At 36.6% G+C, this 22,521-nt stretch overlaps 1 protein-coding gene across 1 annotated transcript in view; it reads left to right on the top strand.

Annotated features, from left to right (window-relative positions):
- Window positions 1–22,521, top strand: part of WDR72 (WD repeat domain 72) — a 225,558-nt gene that overhangs the window by 23,554 nt on the left and 179,483 nt on the right. The window contains exons 2-9 of the mRNA XM_086321014.1: window positions 3,957–4,121; window positions 11,008–11,114; window positions 16,959–17,037; window positions 18,101–18,272; window positions 18,908–18,984; window positions 19,995–20,114; window positions 21,094–21,239; window positions 21,621–21,717. Coding sequence (XP_086177140.1) covers window positions 3,969–4,121; window positions 11,008–11,114; window positions 16,959–17,037; window positions 18,101–18,272; window positions 18,908–18,984; window positions 19,995–20,114; window positions 21,094–21,239; window positions 21,621–21,717 — 951 coding nt within the window. The 5' untranslated portion in view covers window positions 3,957–3,968. The remainder of the gene's footprint in view (window positions 1–3,956; window positions 4,122–11,007; window positions 11,115–16,958; window positions 17,038–18,100; window positions 18,273–18,907; window positions 18,985–19,994; window positions 20,115–21,093; window positions 21,240–21,620; window positions 21,718–22,521) is intronic.

Here is a 22,521-nt window from a genome sequence, read left to right as displayed (position 1 = left end):
GGGGTCTTCCTGTCCTAGAGACTGAATTCCCAGTCTCTTGTGCCTCCTGCATTGGCAGGTGGAGTCTTTACCACTGCACCACCAAGGAAGCTCCATAATGATAGCATAGTGTGTGTATTTATACCTGTATAGTTTTATTTGCAGCCCTGGATTTATTCCTCATAAGAATACTGAGATGTAGGCAATGTAGGTGATACTATCCTCATTTTACTACATGTAACCTTTATAATCTGGAAATAAAGGTAATAAATACGAGGTCTGTTTTCACTACATTTAGCAATCTAGATGGTTCAGGATGAACTATGGTTGAGATCTGATTTCTCGTGGCTTTAGCCTTTGTGGTTTTTGTTTTCTAATTTGGATGTATTAAGAATCTTATGACTTATTAAGGATTTTAATACATGAAATGCTTTGACTTATTTGATTTTCTAAACTCCAGGTGCCTTGTATTTTGTTAGGTGCTTGCATTTGTAAAGATTTTGCTTTACTAGATGTGAGTTTTAGACTCTAATGTATACTTCCATTCACTTCTTCATTTAGTCTGGAATAATTACTCCGCCTGTCTTAAACCCTTTTCTGGACACTGAGAATACAGCAATGGACAAATCAAACAGAAGTCTCTGCCTTGGAAGGATTTAAAATCTAGTGAATTTTAAAGGAATTTTATTGGAATAAGAATAAAACACAAGTCTGATGGTGGAACAATTTAAAATATGGGTAACCATTGTCTAGAAGTACAGGAGCTAAAGGAAATAAAAATAATAGTAACTTACTGAATACCACACTGTGCTCTACATTATAAGCCTGCTGTCATTTCACCCTCACAGTACCCTGATCTAGGTATCATTATTATTCTCAGATTACAGATGAGAAAACTGCAGCTCAGAGGGATTAAGTGACTCACATTTAATTCTAACCTAACTTGAATTTCATACCCTTAAGCAGTTCTCTCCCCTTTGGAATACAGAATTCATAAATAAAGAAAATAATTTATTCAACTGGTATTTACTGTTTTCCTATAATCAAGGCCCTGTGCTTCAGACCTGTAGGGAATATGATAATGATTAAGAAATGATTCCTATCTTTCATAAAGAATCAAAGCACCAAAATCAGTGTGGTTAAAAAATATCTGTCAAGAACCTACTATGGGCCAGGCGCCACACTTAGCAAAGACTGGGTCTCGGACCTTGGGGGATTTGTATCACTTCATTAGGGAGACATCAATGCAAAGCAGATAATTTTAAGAGAGATTAAAAAAAAAAAAAAGGGTAATATAAAGTGGCCAATTATTGGGTAGAGAGTGTCACAGTGATTCAAGTCAGAGAAGATAATTTTCCAGAGTAATAGGGATATAAATAACTCACCAAAGAAATTATTTATCTTCAGTAGAATTTTAGCTAATCATTACAAATATATTAATTCCCTGGCAGATGTTCTCCAAACTTGTTTCTGCTACATTTCTTCTTAAGCCATCTAGACAAATTTCCTTGACTACAGGGTCCTAGGTAAAGTTCCAAGTGTGAAAGACAAGTCCTTGGGCAGGAAGCAAGTGCACACTACTTGTAAACAAAAATGCCCAGTTTCCTCTGGAGCAGTGTGACCACGAGCACTCCCTTTCTACTACTTCTTGCTTCTGAGAAGCACACAGTAGTCAAGCAAAAAATGGAGTTCAAATGCAAATGGTTTTTGAATGGTGATTTTTGTTGTAATGTTGTTGTTGAGTCAGTCATGTCTGACTCTCTGCAACGCCATAGACTGCAGCATGCCAGGCTTCCCTGTCTTTCACCATCTCCTGGAGCATTTGAGTCAGTGATGCCATCCAACCGTCTTGTCCTCTGTTATCCCCCTCTCCTCCTGCCTTCAATCTTTCCTAGCATTAAGGTCTTTTCTAATGAGTCAGCTCTTTTCATCAGGTGGCCAAAATATCAGAGCTTCAGTTTCAGCATCAGCCCTTCCAACGAATATTCAGGACTGATTTCCTTTGGGATTTACTGCTTTGATCTCCTTGCAGTCCAAGGGACTCTTAAGAGTCTTCTCCAACACGAAAGTTCAAAAGCATCAATGCTTAAAAAAAAAAAGTTATAATACTAGAAGGACTAATACAAAGTTAGGAGTAGTGTTTATAGCAGCAGAATGTTAAAATCCATGTGGGCCCTTCTCATTACCATCTTTATAATCTTCACTTGTATCACATTTATCCGGTATCTCTGGGAATGAGATATTCCCCAAAATTGAATTTTCCTGATAAATGAAACTTACTATTTAACTCTATCCTTAGAACTTGGTAAAACTGCTACTACTTTCTGCTTCTAACTTCTTAAGCAGAGTGCGTTTGACATCTCATCATCTTTTATTTACCCATAATAAGCAGTGATTGTTCTGGGCTGGAATACCTTGGAGCCATCAGGAGTGATGGAGATTGGGGGCCGACTTAATTTTACACTAAGATCCCTAAGACTGCCAGGTTTTGCAGCTCTCATAGCAGAGTGTTGTGGGAGGTTGGGGGTTTTCTTTTTCTTTGCTCTGATTCCCTATTTTCCTTGGAAATTATTATCTTCTTACTTTCTTAGCCTCTAACTCCCTTCCTCTTCATCTGTGAAGCCATTTGGTCCTCTACTTTTGTTTGTTGGAAGATATTTTATTACTAATTCAAATTCATTACTGGTTATTAATCTGTTCCTTTTGTCTTTTTCTTTCAGATTCAGTCTGGGGAGATTATTCATTTCTAGGAATTTATCCTATCCTTCTAGGTTGTCCTTTTTATTGTCATATAACTGTTTGCAGTGGTCTCTTATGATCCTCTGTATTTCTTCAGGGTAACATCTCCCTTTTCATTTCTGATTTTATTTATCTGGGCCCTCTCTTTTCTTGATGAGTCTGACTATATGCTTATCAATTTTGCCTTTTCAAAGAACTAGCTCTTAATTTGACTGATCTTTTCTATGGTTTTTAAGTCTCTGTTTCATTTATTTCTGCTCTGATCTGTATGATTTCTTTCCTTAACTAACTTTGGATTATTTGTTCTTTTCCTAGTTCCTTGAGGTGTAAGATTAGATTGAGATTTTTCTTATTTCCTGAAGTAGACTTGTCTTGCTATAAACTTATCTCTTAGAACTGCTTTTGCTGTGTTCCATAGGTTTGGAAAGTTGTGTTTGAAAGGTATTTTTTTATAATTGTACTTTAACCCTGTAACTAACACATGGAGATAGTGATTTCATTAAAATTGTCATTTAGGAAAATATCAAATACAGAAACCGTTCAAGTAAAAATTACTATTAAAAGTTGTGTAGGTGGAACATGAATATTACAGCAATTTTAACAGCCATACAAGAAGCTTTGAAGAATAGGATATGGTGTTCTTACAGAAAATATTTGCTTTTTAATAGTGAAGTTTAGATATTTGTTACTTAGATGAGGTGACATTTCTGGGGAGAGAGGGTCTGCAAAGTTGTCTTCAAATTCCAGTGTCTAGACAACTCTATTCTTCTTGAGAGGCCTAGAGGGGCTCTGGAGCAGTCCAGGTCACCCACAGTCAGAGCTGGGGTGGATAGGCTAATTTCAGTGTCTGATTACATTCTTCTCTATTTGATGGGAAAGCACCCTTCTTCATAGCTCTGAGAGAACGCATTGTTCAAGTCTATGTTATCAAACACATTTGTGAGATGACTTCCCCAATGGTTCAGCTGTAAAAGAATCCACCTATAATGCAGGAGACACAGGTGCAATGAAGGTGACACGGGCTTGATCCCTGAGTTGGGAAGTCTTCTGGAGAAGGAAATGTTAACCCATTCCAGTATTCTTGCCACAGAAATCCCATGGATAAAGGAACTTCATGGACTACAGCCCATGGGGTTGCAAGTGAGTCGGACATGACTGAGTGAAACAACACAACAATACATTTTCCAAAATTAATGAATGATAACTGTGCACACTTTTTACCATTTCTGTGTGTCCAGGATTCCTTCACCATGAGGTCCTCCCTGCAGGCTGTGGCGCTCTGGGGAAAGAAGGCCCCTCCACACAGCATCACTGCCATCATGATCACCGATGACCAGCAAATGATTGTCACGGGAAGTCAAGAGGGTCAACTCTGTCTCTGGAATCTCTCATCTGAACTAAAGGTTAGTGAAAACAATTAATATTGAGGCAGATAGATTTATAAGATAAACATAGCTTGCTGCTTATACCAGCAATGACAGTGGAAGTTTTGCATGATTGTTAAAAAGGTACTTACCAAAGTAATACATGGGTTTTACTTCTGAATTTGGAAAAATGAAGTATTATATGGTGGGTCGAGATCATATTGGAAATTATATTATGAATATTGCTAATCCTAGCTACCAGTTAAGTGTTATCATCCTTTAAGCTATGCTGAGTTTTACTATTTTATATCCTGAATTATATGTTTAAGTAACTGAACTACAGACATGTAAGTATAATTCTACAAATTATGGCTCATTAATCCAAACAAACGGCACCCTTGAAAATTACTATTAACTAAATGAGTAATATCTTAATTATCTGGGTGTTTCTGTCAGTTTGGCCTTTTTGCTATTCTTTTAGTCTCTGCTTGCTGGTGTTTTTACAGGTCACATTGGAAAGCTCTAAATCCAATTTACTATTGTTGTCGTCCTATTTCAGAACCTGACCTCACCTAGGATTTGGCCCATTGATTAGCAATTAATTGTCCCTGTCCCAACTCATAAACATTTAACATATTGGAATAGATATTTGCTTAGCTCTAGTAGCCTCTAGACCCAATTTGCACACTTAAACTAATGATGTACTTAAAGTATACTGCCCTCATTAAGAAGCCTTTTAAAGATCAAAGACTATTTTTAGCCTTTAAAGTTTGTCACTTTAAAACCTAAATTAACAATTAATTGTAATTCTATTTTATAGTGTAATTAATTAACATCTCCCATCACTGAGCAGTTACACTATAGGACTGCCAAGAACTGCAAGCAGACCAGCTCAGCTCAATGTTTATGAACATTCCTGAAAGAAGGACTGGGCATTATTACAGCAGCTGGACTTTGAAATTGGCCCTTGCATTTATTATCTCTTACAACTTAAACTCACAATCCTAAATGACTTACACTATCTTGCTACTCTTATTAATGTTGAAGTGTAGGGTTTCCTGGCTGAAGTAGTAGTTTTTATAATATGTTGGTTGCTATAAGTTTAAGAGATTTGGAATCCTAACATCTGTATCTTTTGACATATGTTTCTGGAATTTACTCACCGTGCATTTACTGGGTGTTTATTGTAACTTAGGCAGTATGGTAGGTACCTAAGTTTAAACATGAATGAACATGCCTGGTGGTGGCTGCCTATCAGGTTGCAGTGTCATAGGGCAAGGGCATAGCTAGTAACTGCCACTGCAGTTATGTTATAATACAGGGTGCTGTTTGTGGGGATCAGTCTATACTTCATCTTCAGTGGGAATAATTATTTCATGCTCTTCTTAGGAGCAAGTCTTCTGCTTGGGTTAGAGCAATAGGAAGGGAGATGCTATTGGCATCTAGTGGGCAGGGGCCAGGGTACTGTAAGCGTTCCATTGTGTAATAACAGCCCCTTCACAACAAAGATATTATTCCACTCAAAATGCTAATAGTTGCTCATATTGAGACATTCATGGTTAGAAATATGGGGTGGGAATGGAAATCAAATTGGTAGGGGTGGAAGAAACAAGGAGAATCACTGAGCAAACAAGAAGAAAATTGGATCAGCTTTATGTTTTGGAAATTCACTGTGAGGATATTGTGAAAATTTAGTTACATGAATAAGATATTGATTAGTATGACTGTGAGATTTCCACATGAGAGCTTTCCTTAACATTTTCTATGGCTAATCATAGGACCAGAAGGAAAGAGCATCTTCTCTTACTTTTCCCTTGAATCTTGCCCCTACAGGACAAAGGGTAACTTGTTCAGTCACTCAGTCGTGTCCAACTCTTTGCGACCCCATGAACTGCAGCACGCCAGCCTCCCTGTCCATCACCAACTCCCAGAGTCCACCCAAACCCATGTGCATCGAGTCAGTGATGCCATCCAGCCATCTCATCCTCTGTCATCCCCTTCTCCTCCTGTCCCCAATCCCTCACAGCATCAGGGTCAATGAGTCAATTCTTTGCATGAGGTGGCCAAAGTACTGGAGTTTCAGCTTCAGCATCAGTCCTTCCAAAGAACACCCAGGACTGATCTCTTTTAGGATGGACTGGTTGGACCTCCTTGCAGTCCAAAGAACTCTCAAGAGTCTTCTCCAACACCACACTTCAAAAGCATCAATTCTTTGGTGCTCAGCTTTCTTCACAGTCCAACTCTCACATCCATATATGACCATAGGAAAAACCATAGCCTTGACTAGACAGACCTTTGTTGGCAAAGTAATATCTCTGCTTTTGAATATGCTATCTAGGTTGGTCATAACTTTCCTTCCAAGGAGTAAGTGTCTTTTATTTCATGGCTGCAATCACCATCTGCAGTGATTTTAGAGCCACAAAAAATAAAGTCTGACACTGTTTCCACTGTTTCCCCATCTATTTCCCATGAAGTGATGGGACCAGATGCCATGATCTTAATTTTCTGAATGTTGAGCTTTAAGCCAACTTTTTCACTCTCCACTTTCACTTTCATCAAGAGGCTTTTGTTTCCCTTCACTTTCTGCCATAATGGTGGTGTCATCTGCATATCTGAGGTTATTGATATTTCTTCCGGCAATCTTGATTCCAGCTTATGCTTCCTCCAGCCTAGCATTTCTCATGATGTACTCTGCATATAAGTTAAATAAGCAGGGTGACAATATACAGCCTTGATGTACTCCTTTTCCTATTTGGAACCAGTCTATTGTTCCATGTCCAGTTCTAACTGTTGCTTCCTGACTTGGATACAGGTTTCTCAAGAGGCAGGTCAGGTGGTCTGGTATTCCCATCTCTTTCAGAATTTTCCACAGTTTCTTGTGATCCACACAGTCAAAGGCTTTGGCATAGTCAATAAAGCAGAAATAGATGTTTTTCTGGAACTCTCTTGCTTTTTCCATGATCCAGCGGATGTTGGCAATTTGATCTCTGGTTCCTCTGCCTTTTCTAAAACCAGCTTGAACATCTGGAAGTTCACGGTTCACATATTGCTGAAGCCTGGCTTGGAGAATTTTGAGCATTACTTTACTAGCATGTGAGATGAGTGCAACCGTGCAGTAGTTTGAGCATTCTTTGGCATTGCCTTATTTTGGGATTGGAGTAAAAACTGACCTTTTCCAGTCCTGTGGCCACTGCTGAGTTTTCTAAATTTGCTGGCATATTGAGTGCAGCACTTTCACAGCACCATCTTTCAGGATTTAAAATAGCTCAACTGGAATTCCATCACCTCCACTAGCTTTGTTCGTAGTGATGCTTTCTAAGGCACACTCGACTTCACATTCCAGGATGTCTGGCTCTAAGTGAGTGATCACACCATCGTGATTATCTGGGTGGTGAAGATCTTTTTTGTACAGTTCTTCCGTGTATTCTTGCCACTCTTCTTAATATCTTCTGCTTATGTTAGGTCCTTTATCAAGCCCACCTTTGCATGAAACGTTCCCTTGGTATCTCTAATTTTTTTGAAGAGATCTCTAGTCTTTCCCATTCTTTTGTTTTCCTCTATTTCTTTGCATTGATCGCTGAGGAAGGCTTTCTTATCTCTCCTTGCTGTTCTTCGGAACTCTGCATTCAAATGGGTATATCTTTCCTTTTCTCCTTTGCTTTTGTCTTCTCTTCTTTTCACAGCTATTTGTAAGCCCTCCTCAGACAGCCATTTTGCCTTTTTGCATTTTTTTTCCATGGAGATGGTCTTGATCCCTATCTCCTATACAGTGTCACGAACCTCCATCCATAGTTCATCAGGCACTCTGTCTCTCAGATCTAGTCCCTTAAATCTATTTGTCACTTCCACTGTATAATCATAAGGGATTTGATTTCGGTCATACCTGAATGGTCTAGTGGTTTTCCCTACTTCCTTCAAGTCTGAATTTGCCAATAAGGGGTTCATGATCTGAGCCACAGTCAGGTCCCGGTCTTGTTTTGCTGACTGTATAGAGCTTCTCCATCTTTGGCTGCAAAGAATATAATCAATCTGACTTTGGTGTTGACCATCTGGTGATGTCCATGTGTAGAGTCTTTTCTTGTGCTGTTGCAAGAGGGTGTTTTCTATGACCAGTGTGTTCTCTTGGTAAAACTCTATTAGCCTTTGCCCTGCTTCATTCTGTACTCCAAGGCCAAATTTGCCTGTTACTCCAGGTGTTTCTTGACTTCCTACTTTGGCATTCCAGTCCTGTATAATGAAAAGGACATCTTTTTTGGGTGTTAGTTCTAATAGGTCTTGTAGGTCTTCATAGAACTGTCCAACTTCAGCTTCTTCAGCATAACTGGTTGGGGCATAGGCTTGGATCACCATGATATTGAATGGTTTGCCTTGGAAACGAACAGAGATCATTCTATTGTTTTTGAGATTGCATCCAAGTACTGCATTTCAAACTCTTGTTGACCATGATGGCTACTCCATTTCTTCTAAGGGATTTCTGCCCACAGTAGTAGATATAATGGTCATCTGAGTTAAATTCACCCATTCCAGTCCATTTTAGTTCGCTGATTCCCAGAATGTCGACGTTCACTCTTGCCATCTCCTGTTTGACCACTTCCAATTTGCCTTAATTCATGGACCTAACATTCCAGATTCCTATGCAATAATGCTCTTTACAGCACCGGACCTTGCTTCTGTCACCAGTCACATCCACAACTGCGTGTTGCTTTGCTTTGGCTCCATCCCTTCATTCTTTCTGGAGTTATTTCTCCACTGATCTCCTGTAGCATTATGGGCACCTACTGACCTGGGGAGTTCCTCTTTCAGTATCCTATCATTTTGCCTTTTCATACTGTTCATGGGGTTCTCAAGGCAAGAATACTGAAGTGGTTTGCCATTCCCTTCTCCCTTCTGTCATACTTCTCCACCATGACCCAACTGTTTTGGGTGGCCCCACACGGCATTGCTTAGTTTAATTGAGTTAGACAAGTCCGTGTGATCAGACTGGCTAGTTTTCTGTGATTATGGTTTCAGTGTGTCTGCCCTCTCACAACACCTACCATCTTACTCGGGTTTCTCGTACCTTGGACGTGGGGTATCTCTTCACGACTGGTCTAGCAAAGCACAGCCGCTGCACCTTACCTTGGACGATGTCGCCCCTCCTGACCTTGAACTTGGAGTAGCTCCTCTCGGCCCTCCTGCGCCCGCAGCCACCACTCCTTGGATGTGGGGGTACTGGTCTGGCCATCATCTAGGCTTCATGATGGATACAAAACCAAAAAACAAATGAAAAATGTGTATAACATAGTTCCTTTATCTAGAAGTTTATTATCCTGGGGATTTTGATATGCCATATATCAGTTTTCCTGAAACTTATATAAAGGAAAAACAAAGAGCATTTCCTAATTAAAATTATGAATAATTTTATAATGTCGTATTATATTCTTCAACTAAAAAGTTTACAGGTATTTAAAAGTTTACTCTCATCAGAAGGAAACACAACGATGACAAAATGAATAGCAATGTTGAGTAGAGACAAAGAATGAATATCTTGGTCAAATCCTAGGTCTGGTATTTACCAACTCTGTGGTGTTGGGCAACTGACTTTTTCTACTCTTTGAGCCTTAATTTCTTCAACTGTGAGATGGGGATTAAACCCTGTTGATGGCTGCACAAGTGCCTGGAATATGGTATATGCTCATCATGTTGTGTATTCTTTTCCCTTTCTTATTTGTGCCATTAGAAGTACCTGAGTTGGGAGTGAGGGAGACCAACACTTCGAAGAATGGGAGCGCAAGAATAGAAGTAAAGGTCCCTAGATTTCATCATGACAATTGACTCTGTGTGACTGTAAAATTATATTTTTGTTATTCTTCACACAGCATGTGTGATAAAATGAGTAGGTTACAGTGAATTGTCACGGTGTATTCAACTACACATGAAGATTTAGTAGCAGAATGAGGACTTCTTATAAAGGGCAGTGGTGTTGTGTCCTGATATTTTGTCCATAGTGGTTTTTCTCTTGAGGAGGAGTATCCTTGATTTGCCCTGAATCTTGCTTATTTGGGCCTGTAATGTAGAGGAAAGGGGTTAAATTCATAGAGGTGTGCATTCCCAAATGTGATGATGGGGAAACACAGCATGCTGTTTTCTGAGATGCAACCAGTATTCCCAGGAAGAAGATCGAGAACTTGGATTGGAAGCGATTATAACCAACTACAAAATGCTCTTTATAGCACTAGAAATTTATTCTGATAACAGATCTTTTAAAGAAGTATTTCTGATTAGTATAGAAATAAGATGAAAGCAGAGAATTATGTTATGAAATAATTTGTTCTTCTGATATGTTGTGTTACGGGGGATAGACTTCTTTCACATATGAGATAATGGAAGAATTAGTCTTTGGTGTCATTTTAAAAATTCACATATAGGAGGAAAAAAATGGCATTTTAAATAATAGCTTAGTTAACATTTTATTTCTAAAGTCGAAAGTTCATTTTCATTATTTCTGAGGCAGGACTTCAAGTAAAGCATTGTAATGGTTACAGGAAAGGTAATATTTTCTCTGCATTATTTTGTAAACCCATTCCTGAATTCTGAAATCTGTGCATAAATCTGCTACTATCCGTTGAGGTACATTTTGTGCATAATAAACATCAACACTGATTTATTTGTATTCAAAACCTAGATCTTGTAAAACAGGTCTGGCCATCATCTAGGCTTCATGATGGATACAAAACCAAAAAAACAAATGAAAAGTGTATATAACATAGTTCCTTTATCTAGAAGTTTATTATCCTGGGGATTTTGATATTTTTCCTGAAACTTATATAAAACAGAAACAAAGACCATTTCCTAATTAGAATTATGAGTAATTTTATAATGTCATATTATATTCTTCAACTAAAAAGTTTACCGCTATTTAAAAGTTTACTGTCATCATTTTCAGATTTCTGCCAAAGAACTTCTTTTTGGTCACTCAGCTTCAGTGATGTGTTTGGCAAGAGCGAGAGACTTCTCTAAACAGCCCTTTGTAGTTAGTGCTGCTGAAAACGGGTAAGTAAGATATGTGAGACTGTGTACCCCTCTCCATTCTGTGTCCATTACAAAAGCACTCTAATGGGATACAGAAATCTAGAGCTGAAGGAAACTTTAGTGATTAAAATGTTCCTTTTACATATAAGAAAAGTCAGATCTTGAATGGTTGATTAAGACTTGTGTGACAGTCCCCAGGAAAGTAATCAATATTATAACTCCCAATCTTTGAACATCCCAACGTGCTTATCAGACCTTGTGGCAGCTTCACTATGTAAAGGATGCTGGAAAGTGCTGCTTAGTATAGAATTCAAAATGGAAAAGTCTGAGCACTTGTCTTTTTTTTCATGCAGTAACTCCCTTTGAGCTATTAAGCAAACCCATGCAAGCTTTCATAGTTTTGTAAAATAATTCAGCAGTTACAATCTTTATGTTGTACACTTGCTTGATATTATTTTAAAACAAACAGAGGAGAGGACTCACTTGTTAGTGGGGGTGTGGAAGTGAGAAGGAGAAGGAACATAGTGATTGGGTGCAGTTTCATGGAGGGAGGTTTATTCAAATGAAATAAGACTTAGCTGTAGGAAAAAGCCCTACTTATGGAAGAGCTACTATGAACTTCTGTGCCGAAGAGATATTTGGCAAAGTATACTCCAGAATGCAGAATCCATTCAGCATGAGTTAGTGAACGAGGGATTAGGTTGCTGGTTGAAAGAAGAGAATTCCCTTCTTTTAAATTTTTAACCCAAGGAGAAATTCTATGGCTTTGAATTCTGAGGCACAAAAGAACAGTGAGGAATCAAGTGTTTAATTTTAGAAATGGAATAGTTTAACAAAAAGGCTAGTGGTACAGACAGCAAAGAGATACCTGTGTTCTCATAGATTATAGCAAAGCCATAACTGTTATTCTTAGAGAGACGGGACTTTGAATAAGGCTCAAATGAAATGTCTTAGTACATTCTTTTTAAACAATCACCTTCCTTTTGTACACTAGGGCTGCCACACAAGCTGAGATATTTATTCCCGATCTAGAGAATTTGGGGATGGTGAATTTTTCTGACACTACTTGCAGAACTGAGAAAGTTAATAGCTGAGTGAGAAACATCTGAAAACTACCTGTGTTCCACCTTGAAGTTTTTGTCCCTGGTAGCCTAGCTTCAGGAAAGAAACTAGGGGTTAATGGACGTATTCTTGATAATAGATGAATTCAGCTGTGTAAGTCCTGTAACCATGATTGCTAAAGAACTAGAGAATCTGGTTGGTCTTCATTTTCTAAGATGATTTGAATTTTCTAGAACTCTGTTTCTTTGGGGTCTGACACCCTACATCTACGAGATTCTTCTAAGGCAATTTATACTTTAGCCATTGCATATTTAGCAAATCCTAATTCAGTTTACTTAAACTTATTAAAATTGCTAGGCTGGACCAATCATTCTCCAAATAACAATGTTTTTTGTTTTTGTTTTTTTAGCTTTTAAAAGTTCCAGGAAGTGACTGTGGGCTTAGCATTTCTGCCTCCAAAATGATCAGATTCATGCTGATCATGACTACTTCCCGACTTAGTTTGTTTGTTTTTTTTCACTTAGTATTATTTCATCTGTAGACATAAATCCTAATATTCAGGAATCCCATTGAATTTTATGATAAATAAATTCTAAGATATAGGAAGTAAATACCTGGACCCTGATGTTGAAATGGTGGAATGCCAAAGAAAAAGAGATCCTGAAGTACACAGTGAGAAAAAGCAGATTACTTATAAAGGAATGTTAAACTGAGAGCTAACTTCTTAACAATAAAATGAGAACTAGATAGCAGTGAAATATCTTCAAAAAGTGGAGAGGAAATATGTATCAACTTGAAATTATATCTCTAGCAAAAACACCTTCAAAAAATTAGGGCAAAATAGTAACACTTAAGACAAATACTGAGAGTGTTCACTGCCAACAGACCCTCTATAAGTAATGAAAATCTAAATTATATTTTTCAGTAAGAACAATGATTTCAGAAGGAAGCTCTGATGGAACAAAGAATACTGAACAAAACTCAGCAAAGTTTTAGAAAATTTAAATAAACACAGATTACATTACAATAATGTTCATATGTACCTCCCATCCATCTCCCCCATATATACACAAAATCCTAATCAACAACTGTATATAATAAATATAATGATCAGACTCCATATGCTCTGGTGTTACCAAGGTGGGTAAAGATATTGATTAACCTTAGACTTTAAACTAGATATACATGCTGACATTTCCAGGGTAGCTGCTAAAAGAACAAACAAAAAAAATAAAAATGAAAAAAGATAGAATATATAACTTCCAATTTAAAAAAAGAAAAAAATGTTCTTTAATCCTAAGACAACAACAATAAATGAGACAAAGAACACAGCATAAGATAATTGAAATAAATCTGAATAAACCAGTAACTCAATTAAGTAAAGGGACTAAGCCCATCAGTAAAATTGTAAAACAATTTAAAAGACAAAAACAGCATATGGATATATAAAAGTTAAAAAGAAATGGATTGAAAGAGATTTATCAGGGAAATACTGCTGAAAATGTTAATATAGCTGTATCAGCATATTATATTTGTAAATATATTTAGTTAATAAAACCTTAAGACAAAAAGGCTTTACATTGATAGAGTTATTACTTATTAATAAAACTTCCAACCATCAGCAAGAGATGATACTAGAGAGATAGGCATGCAGAGAGTCTTCTAAGATAGTGTTCATCAAATCTGAGCCTTTCTCAGGACCACTTACGGATTTCTGAGCCCCATTCTCAGAGGTACAGATTCAGTAGATCTGGACTGAGGTTCAAGAACTTGCATCTCTAATATGTTCCTGGACGGTGCTAATGCTGCTATTTCAGAGGAATATATTTGGAATGGTGGGTACCCCATATCTGGGGCTGTGAGAGAAAGTGTGAGGTCAAGAATGACTTGGAAAACTCACTGGTGATGATATTCATTAAGAATGAAAACACAGGAGGGAAGATAGTAGGCCTCATTCTAAAAACAAGGGGTGTGAAGTCCTGCAAGTCATCCAGGTAGAAACATGCAATTGCTAGTTGCCTGTGGAAATCTAGAGTCCAGTGAAGAGACCTTGGCTTCCAATGTCATGTTGATGGTACTTGAAACCATGGGAATAGATAACTTATCTAGAGAGAGTATGAAATATGAGAATATAAGAAAGCCTAAGACACAAATCAAAGGAAAACCAACATTGAAGAAGTGGGCATAAGAAAATAGGAGCCTGAGAATGCCAAAGAAAACCCAAAAGTATTATTGAAAACAAAAGTGAATTTGAAGAATATAATGGATTTTTAATTCAAGATTGCAAACCAAGCATTCATATTTATCTCTTTTCCCCCTAGATGCTTCATTAAAATGTGAGCAACGATAACAGCGTTGTAAGCACACAAATATGAACATAGGAATAGAGCCAAGAGAAACCAGTGTATTTTTGAGACACAGAAAGTGAATGAAAGAGTAGTGACTGATTTATGTATTCATTGAGTGAATTTTTTTTCACTTTCATGCATTGGAGAAGGAAATGGCAACCCACTCCAGTGTTCTTGCCTGGAGAATCCCAGGGACGGGAGAGCCTGATGGGCTGCCGTATGGGGTCGCACAGAGTCGGACACAACTGACGTGACTTAGCAGCAGCAGCAGCAGCAGGTGGGGATGTGGAGTTGAATAAGAAAAAAAGGCCCTTTGCAAAGGAATTTTTAGTGGGAATTTAATAATATTCTAATTATGTGTGTTATAGATTTTTTTCCAGTGTGTTTTTCTTTTCACTGAAATTTAAAAATTTTTTGTAAATTGTTAAACTACATTTTTACAGTTGAAGGTGATTTAATCTATGTATAAAGTTTGGGAGCAGTATTTGAAAACAAAAAGAATGTCCATTCTAATAGTTAATTTTCATGTCTTATTAGATATGTAACTGAGCAGTTCCAGCTCAATGCCAATGCTACTTTCAATGTACAATAAATTGGCTTTTCTTTCTTTAATAGAATTGATTGGCAAAGGGTTAATTTTTACTATAAGATATTTTTGTATTTTTTTTCCAATTTAAGGTAGACTATAACATGATAAGCAAACAAACAGGGAAAGCATTAGAATCCAAGAGAGTTTAGAAACATTAGTATCACTGAGAGAGCTTTTATTGATATCCAGGCTTCAACCTTGGAAACTGTGATTTTATTAGCCTGGATTGATGTCTGTGTTGGGTCTCAGACATCAGTATTTTTAAAAAGCTCCCTGATAATTCTAATGTAGAGTCAGAGTTTAGATCCACTGGTTTAGAGTTAGAGTTATCTAGAAACAAGTTAACTGACCAAAAATTTTGCAAAACCCTGCATGCCAGGACTCCAACACAGAGCCATGAGATTACAATCTCTGAGGAAACTTTTAAAAAATATTCACAGGTGATGCTTGATGAATAGCTAGAGTTGAGAACCACACTGATGAACTTAAATTATTTTGTAGAGCTAAAATTTTATATTGATGGCTGCTTAAGGTTCCATTTCTTTATATATATATATATATATATATATATATATGTAAAACTTTTGAGATATTATTTCAGTTTCTACCTTTTCCCCAGTCTTATTTTTTACACACACACATATACTCACTTTCCCCCTGTTTTATTGAGGTCCATGCCTTTCCAGGTTACCTCAAATTATTTCTGGCCTACAGTTTGATATAAACAAAGAGAAATAAAACCACTACATATATCTAGTTCTATATCTAGGATATGACTTTTCACCTTCAACGCTAATGACATTTTGGGCCACTGAAGAATTCTTTGTCGTGTCTGAGCATTGTAGCACATTTCGCAGCATCCCTAGCCTTCCCCACTAGATGCCAGTATCGTGTTCCTAGTTGTGACAACCAAAAATGTCTCTAAACATTGTCAAATGTCCTTTGTGGGGCAGAATCAGCTCAGGTTGAGAACCATTGATTTCAAGATTGATTCCCAGTGTTTGGCCAGAAAAAAACTCAAAGTCTGCAAACACCAAATGCATACAGCACTTACTGTTTTTGGTCCATATCATTTGCTTCTTAATAGCAGCTCTCCATTTAAGCCAATAAAGCTTTCACCTTTCTTCCATGGAAAATTTTGCTTATGTGTTGAAAGTGTTGAAACTGAAGAATATTACCAAACAACTCTGAAATAGCCGTTCTGGTTTTTGTGAACTGAAATCATACAGATTTAAACTGCTTTACACTGGATGTATTTGTAACGATTTCAAAACCGTATCTGTATCTTCATAACATATATGTAATCAAGGCAGAGTTTTCGAAAAAATGAGAATTTTCTTACTATTTAGTGACAAGGGTGATTTCAGGATTTCAGAAGAGAAGGAATTAAGCCTATCAATGACAGACCAAATGTGGCCTCTTGGTGGCACTGTTTATTTTTACAAAAATATACCTGAGCTCCAGAGATGCAACACGATGTATTATGCTTTTCAGAATATGTAGTTTTAAGCTCAGTAAAATAAAGCATTTTCAATACTTTGCAGTTTCCATAGAAAGACTGCCGTCCTGTCACTCTCCCAGGCTGGTTAGCGGCATCCCCACAATTGGTTGGAGGTCAGCTTGGCACTCAAATATGGCTTGTAGGCTGGTGGCAGGGTGTAATTACCAAACAAAAAGACACAGATACAGTATGTCATCCCTGCTAATGACCACAACATTTTCTTGCCTAGTAATCTGTAGCGAAAAGCCACATAAACGATCAGGCTGCATTTAAGTGCAGCACTAAAGAAAAACTTGGTGGCACAAAACTTATTCCAGCCAATTGAGTGGAAATGACAGAGAATAATGCAAAGTTATCTCTGCTAGGGAGATGTGTGTTTGGAATGTCACCAATGGACAGTGCGTGGAGAAGGCCATACTTCCTTACAGACACACTGCAATCTGTGTAAGTATGATCATTTCCTTCAGGACATCTCCAGATTCTACAACGCCTTCAGATCATTTGCTTAGCACGCGTTTAAAGACTTTAGAGGGATTCTTTTCTTGAATTTTTATTTTGTCATTAGAAGTGTCAGTTATCTTCTGTTATTTTGGCATTTTTCTTTCCCCAGAGTAACTACTTAACCATTTTTTCTTAATATTTCTTATATTTCTGTATCTTTCTAACATAGACACATTTGAAAGACAATTTCCTTATTTTTCCTTAGTTACATTTACAAAACATATACTCACAATGACACACACAAAAATTGTTTCCATTTTATCAACAGGCAGTTTATAAAGCAATTTTTTTTCCCTTGTTTCCAATTTAAGCCTCTTTTGGGTGCATAGGTTCTGAATTTCTTATTTATGAAATAATAATCACTTTATAATCACTTCCCAGTATTGAAAAGAGGTTTTGACTTTTGGTAGATGGATTCCAAACATATACTTAAAGTAGCTGCATGATTCCAATGGTACTGACACTGTTTTTTACATCGTACACATTGCTTTTAGCATTGATGACTTGCAGTGGATCACTTATGAACTCCTTTCTGGGATCAAAATTTTTGCATTGTGATTGTCAAGGGTAGATTATAAAATTTGATATAAGCCATTCTTAAAATTTATTTGGCACAAGAATTCCTCAAAAGTTCTTCATTTTTATTTCTTCTTAACACATAACAGTATTGCTAGGATGGGAAACTTGTTTTTGTTGTTTAGTTCCACACAGCATTCCAGAATTAATATAATTATGAGCTTTCCATGATTTGGACTAAACTTGCTTCTTCTTAAAAGACCCCTCCTCCTTCTCCAGAAAAAATGATGAAATATAAGCAAGATAAAGTGCAAAATTAACCCTTCAGAAGTATACAATCATTGAACTAAAATAAATTTTGGTTGCTATTCAGCCTAATACCTTAATTGATAGATGATAAAATTAAAATTAACAGAAGTCTTCACCACATCCAAAATTCTGTTAATTGCAGGTGATAATTAAACTTTTGTTTTGAATTCCATTTGCATAGTATTACCACTGTTCAGCCCGGATGACAGAAGGCTGGCTTCTGTGTTGTGGAGAATATCAAGATGTTCTTATAATTGATGCCAAAAGCTTGGTTATTATTCACACCTTCGTGTCATCTCAGTCTCCTGATTGGATCAACTGCATATGCATTGTTCACTCCATGACAATTCAAGGTAATAGTTAGGTATTCTCTAACACTAGGGACAGCATTTGAAAATATCACCTTCGAATTATTTGTTAAATTATTGGGCAAGAGTTCAGAATGTGTGTTTGTGTTTACCTAAGCCAGATCAAGAGAAACTGAGAACACCCATCCCAGTGGTTCAAATCACTGGAAAGTCAGCAAGAGGTCAAGATGAAGTGGGGAGAGGAGACACTGTGTTGTCATGCCCCAGTTCTGCTTGATACATTCTAAGAGTGACAAGCAGAGGTTTGTTGTGGATTAACCGGACTCTTGGACTTGCTCTGCTGTATTCCTCTAGATAAGAAGAGAATTCAGTTCCTGTAAGGAGGGAAGGCTAGCTCCTTACTTATTTCCAAAACAGGAAGGTGTAATCCGTATTGCCGCCGTGGTGGTTTGCAACATGGATCGGCTTTCAGTGGTGCTCTCCTTTTACATGGAATGACTTTGAAATTTTAAGACAAATTTAGAATGTGACCTAAAATGGTTATTCTTTTATTTTTTAAAAAAATTTAGTATTTTCTACATATGTAGCCTTGGATAATCCTTAAATGACTATGAAATGATCTTCAGGGCAACCGGTTATAACAGTGATCAGTTTACATGTGGTGTTTGTTGTTTTTACAGAAGATTCTCTCTTGGCCGTATCAGTAGCTGGTGAGCTCAAAGTATGGGATATTTCTTCATCTATCAACAGCATTCAGGTTGGCTTGTGAATTTATCCTTTATTCTTCCAATTCAAGCATATGTATTGAAATTTTTAAAACTAGAAGTACTTCTGTGTACTTTTCCCTATCTCTTTTCCAAGCTGTGGGCATTGGTAACAATTGGATGGTATCTCTCCTAACCTTTTTTCCATATGTATACACACGTTTTTATCTACACACACATGCACGCATGCACACACACATACACATACACACACATTGATTTTAATTGAAAAAATCCATCATAGAGGAATATTTCTCTGTCCCTTGCAACAGAAGACTCCCTTTCTTCTGTCTGTGTGTGAGCAGTGGCAGTGGCAGAGCGGTTACTACGAATGACTGAGGGTAACATAGACTGCGAGTCCAGTCTGTTCACCTGCTCTCTGGCATCAGGCTACAAGTTGAGGTGATGAACGAAACAGCAGTCACAGTATTTGTGCTCCTGACAGAATTCTGTCAGCTGCCTCATGCTCTGGGCTATCCTTCAGAATTTCTTAGCTGGGAAATTCCATAGCATGGGAATTGTGTTGGTATCCTGAGACCAACACATACCCAGCAGCATCAGAAACATTAAGAACATAGTATTCTAAGTATTCTGTGCTGATCACCTTTTGTCTTTTCAAAATATTTTGTTTTTCTACTTTAGCAATTAAGATACTTCAAAAGTTTTTAACAAATTGTTTTTACTTTTCATGGTTTTATCTTTCTGCTACATCTAAAAGTCAATGTTATTCATATCTTTACATTTTCAGTATCCTACAGTATATTCCCCAAAAGCATGTTTATTGAATTATTGTATATAATGAATGCTTGAATTCAACTGGGTTTCCTCTTTATGGTTTCCTTTGCAAAGTAGCTTCTTAGTTCAGAAAACTCAAAAGAAAAATTGGCTGCTTTTTTATAATAATAGTGTGATCTACTTCAGGTGTACAGGGGAGGAGTCTTTTCATGCAGTTTGATATAAATTACCTACAACTAGTACTAATGTAATTTTATTCCTTTTGAAGGAAAAGCAAGATGTTTATGAAAAAGAATCCAAATTTCTTGATTCCCTGAACTGCCGAGCAATACGATTTTGCACATATACAGAGAGACTTCTACTGGTGGTATTTTCTAAATGTTGGAAGGTATTATTAAATAACATAATAAACACAAATGTAATTTGATTTTTATCTTGTTTAGTGGAAAAATTAGAAGAATATATTTTAAATATGATACAAACATTTTACAATATTGTTATGACAACAGTGAATTACTTGTCTTTTATGACCGACTTTTATCAGTTTTCCTTCCCCAAATTGGGTCATTTTGCTTTCCGGGATATTGTATATATAAAGTACATCTTAATTTTATGAATAACAAAATATTATAATAATGAGCATTTATCTCAGATTAAAGAATGATGCCTACACTTTAGTATTAAAAAGAAAGCTAATATTTTCTGTACATACATTGGTCTGACTTTTAGATCTTTTTTCTTTTCCTGCTTTGTCATTAAATTTGTTTTTAGGGATTCCTTTCTTGTGACTATATTCACCAACATCTCCAAGAGGAAATGAAAGCTAAGTTACTATCATTTGACAGCATCCTCTTTTTCTCTGATATTTCATATACTTGGCTCAGTTAACAAAACTACATTGTCTTACTTAAAGGCCTATAATATATTTCTGAAGTAAAATGTAAAGTACATGGCCTAACATGTACTTTAGGATTTCTACTGTATTAACTTTTTTGTGTGTAATAAATTTTTCAAATGTTCATGTTTGACTATCCATATGGAAAAAATGAAATTATATAGGAAATTTGGGATGTTTTGGTCTCTGTGCTTAATGATTTTGGTCTCTGTACTTATGAAGCACTTTCTGGAAGGTTTCTGTCAGATAGATAGTTTATCCACTGAAACCTACCTAGGGTAAATGTGAAAAAATAAGCACTAATGAAGTATTATCTTGGTCTATGAGTGCATTGTGGCTTGTTACTAATATTTAATTGGTTGTTGTTTTAACACTGTCATCTAAATAGTCTTGATAAGCATACTTTATCTTTCTCCTTGGTAGATTAGATTAGAAGCTTTTGTTAACAAGCATCATTCATTCTGTATTTTAGGTTTATGATTATTGTGATTTTTCCCTTCTTTGGACTGAAGTTAGTGGGAGTGGGCAGTTCTTTGCTGGTGGAGAAGTGCTTGCTGCTCACAGAATCATCATCTGGACAGAAGATGGTCACAGTTATATCTATCAGCTGCTGAACAGGTGGGCTCAGATGGAAACGGCATACAAAACATTCAGGTAGAAAATGAACTTTGGGAGGTTTATTATGGAAAAATCCCCGCATGCTGCCCATGATCAAAAACCAGAACAAAACAACTTTGGCACTAGAAGATTTACTCTGGGCTTGGTAGGCTTTAGCCTTTGTATAAAACAGCAGGGGATGAAGGAATGAGATTAACCATGTATAACTTGTACAGCTGGTGCTGGGTTTTCAAAAAGTCACTTGTAATTATTAACCCAACAATTTCTAACTAGAGTTTAGAAACCTGAATGGTACCATCCGGCTTTTGAAAGTGGGAGGGGAAAATACTGAATAAAGAACCCCAAAGTTCTAAACTTTGCTTTTTATATTTTGCTATGCAGTGGGCTTTCAAAAAGCATATACCCTGCTGATGGAACACTGCTTAAAGAGACCATTTATCCTCATTTACTGTGCTCTACTTCTGTGCAGGAAAATAAGGTAATGCAGGAAGAGAGTGACTGCATCAAAGCTGTTTCAGATAAGTGTTACTTTGTCTGTAACAGAGTCTGGCTTGAAAAAATTGAATTGAAGCATCACATTAAGTTGTTAATGAGAAAATTAAATCTAACTGTTAATGGTTACTGAAATCTTTGCCTTTAAGAAATCTATTTTTAAGTCTGATTAACTAAACAATACATACTTATTATAGAAAAATGATAAATGTTAAAAAAGGGAGAAATTAAAAGTTCTAATTTTATCACTATAAATATTCACTATAAGTTTTTTATTTTATGTATTTACTTATTTTAATTGGAAAATGTTCAAATATTTGAAAGGCTATAAGAATAGTACATAATCACATACCCTTTACCTAGATTCAATAGTCATCAACATTTGCCATATTTATTTCTTCTCTCTCTCATTCTCTTTCTTTCTCTTGCTGTCTGCATATATACACACACACACACACGCGTCCACACGCGCACACGCACACACACACACGTTTTCCACTAACCCTTTTGATAGATATTTTGATACAAAGTTATTAACATTTTGATGCATCTACTTTAATTTTTAAATTTTATCAAATGGCTCATATCCTGATTTTTTTTTTTACTTAACTGTATATTGAGATCATTCTTACATGCATTTAGCTATTCTTCTGTATAAAGTTTCTTGTTAAATAAAATTATGGTTCTTGGCAAAGAGTTGAGGATGTAATTGTGAGCTTTTACTCGACTAAATTATATCTTTGACACTCTATGAAGCCTGAAAATTTAAGCAGCTATTTTACTTTAGTAG

The sequence above is a fragment of the Bos grunniens genome, chromosome 10 (genome assembly GCF_055505025.1).
Source record: "Bos grunniens cultivar Pamir isolate PY7600 chromosome 10, Bosgru_T2T1.0, whole genome shotgun sequence".
NCBI classification, from domain to species: Eukaryota; Metazoa; Chordata; class Mammalia; order Artiodactyla; family Bovidae; genus Bos; species Bos grunniens.
The sequence above is the reverse complement of the archived record's forward strand: the minus strand, read 5'-3'. Positions and strand labels throughout refer to the sequence as shown.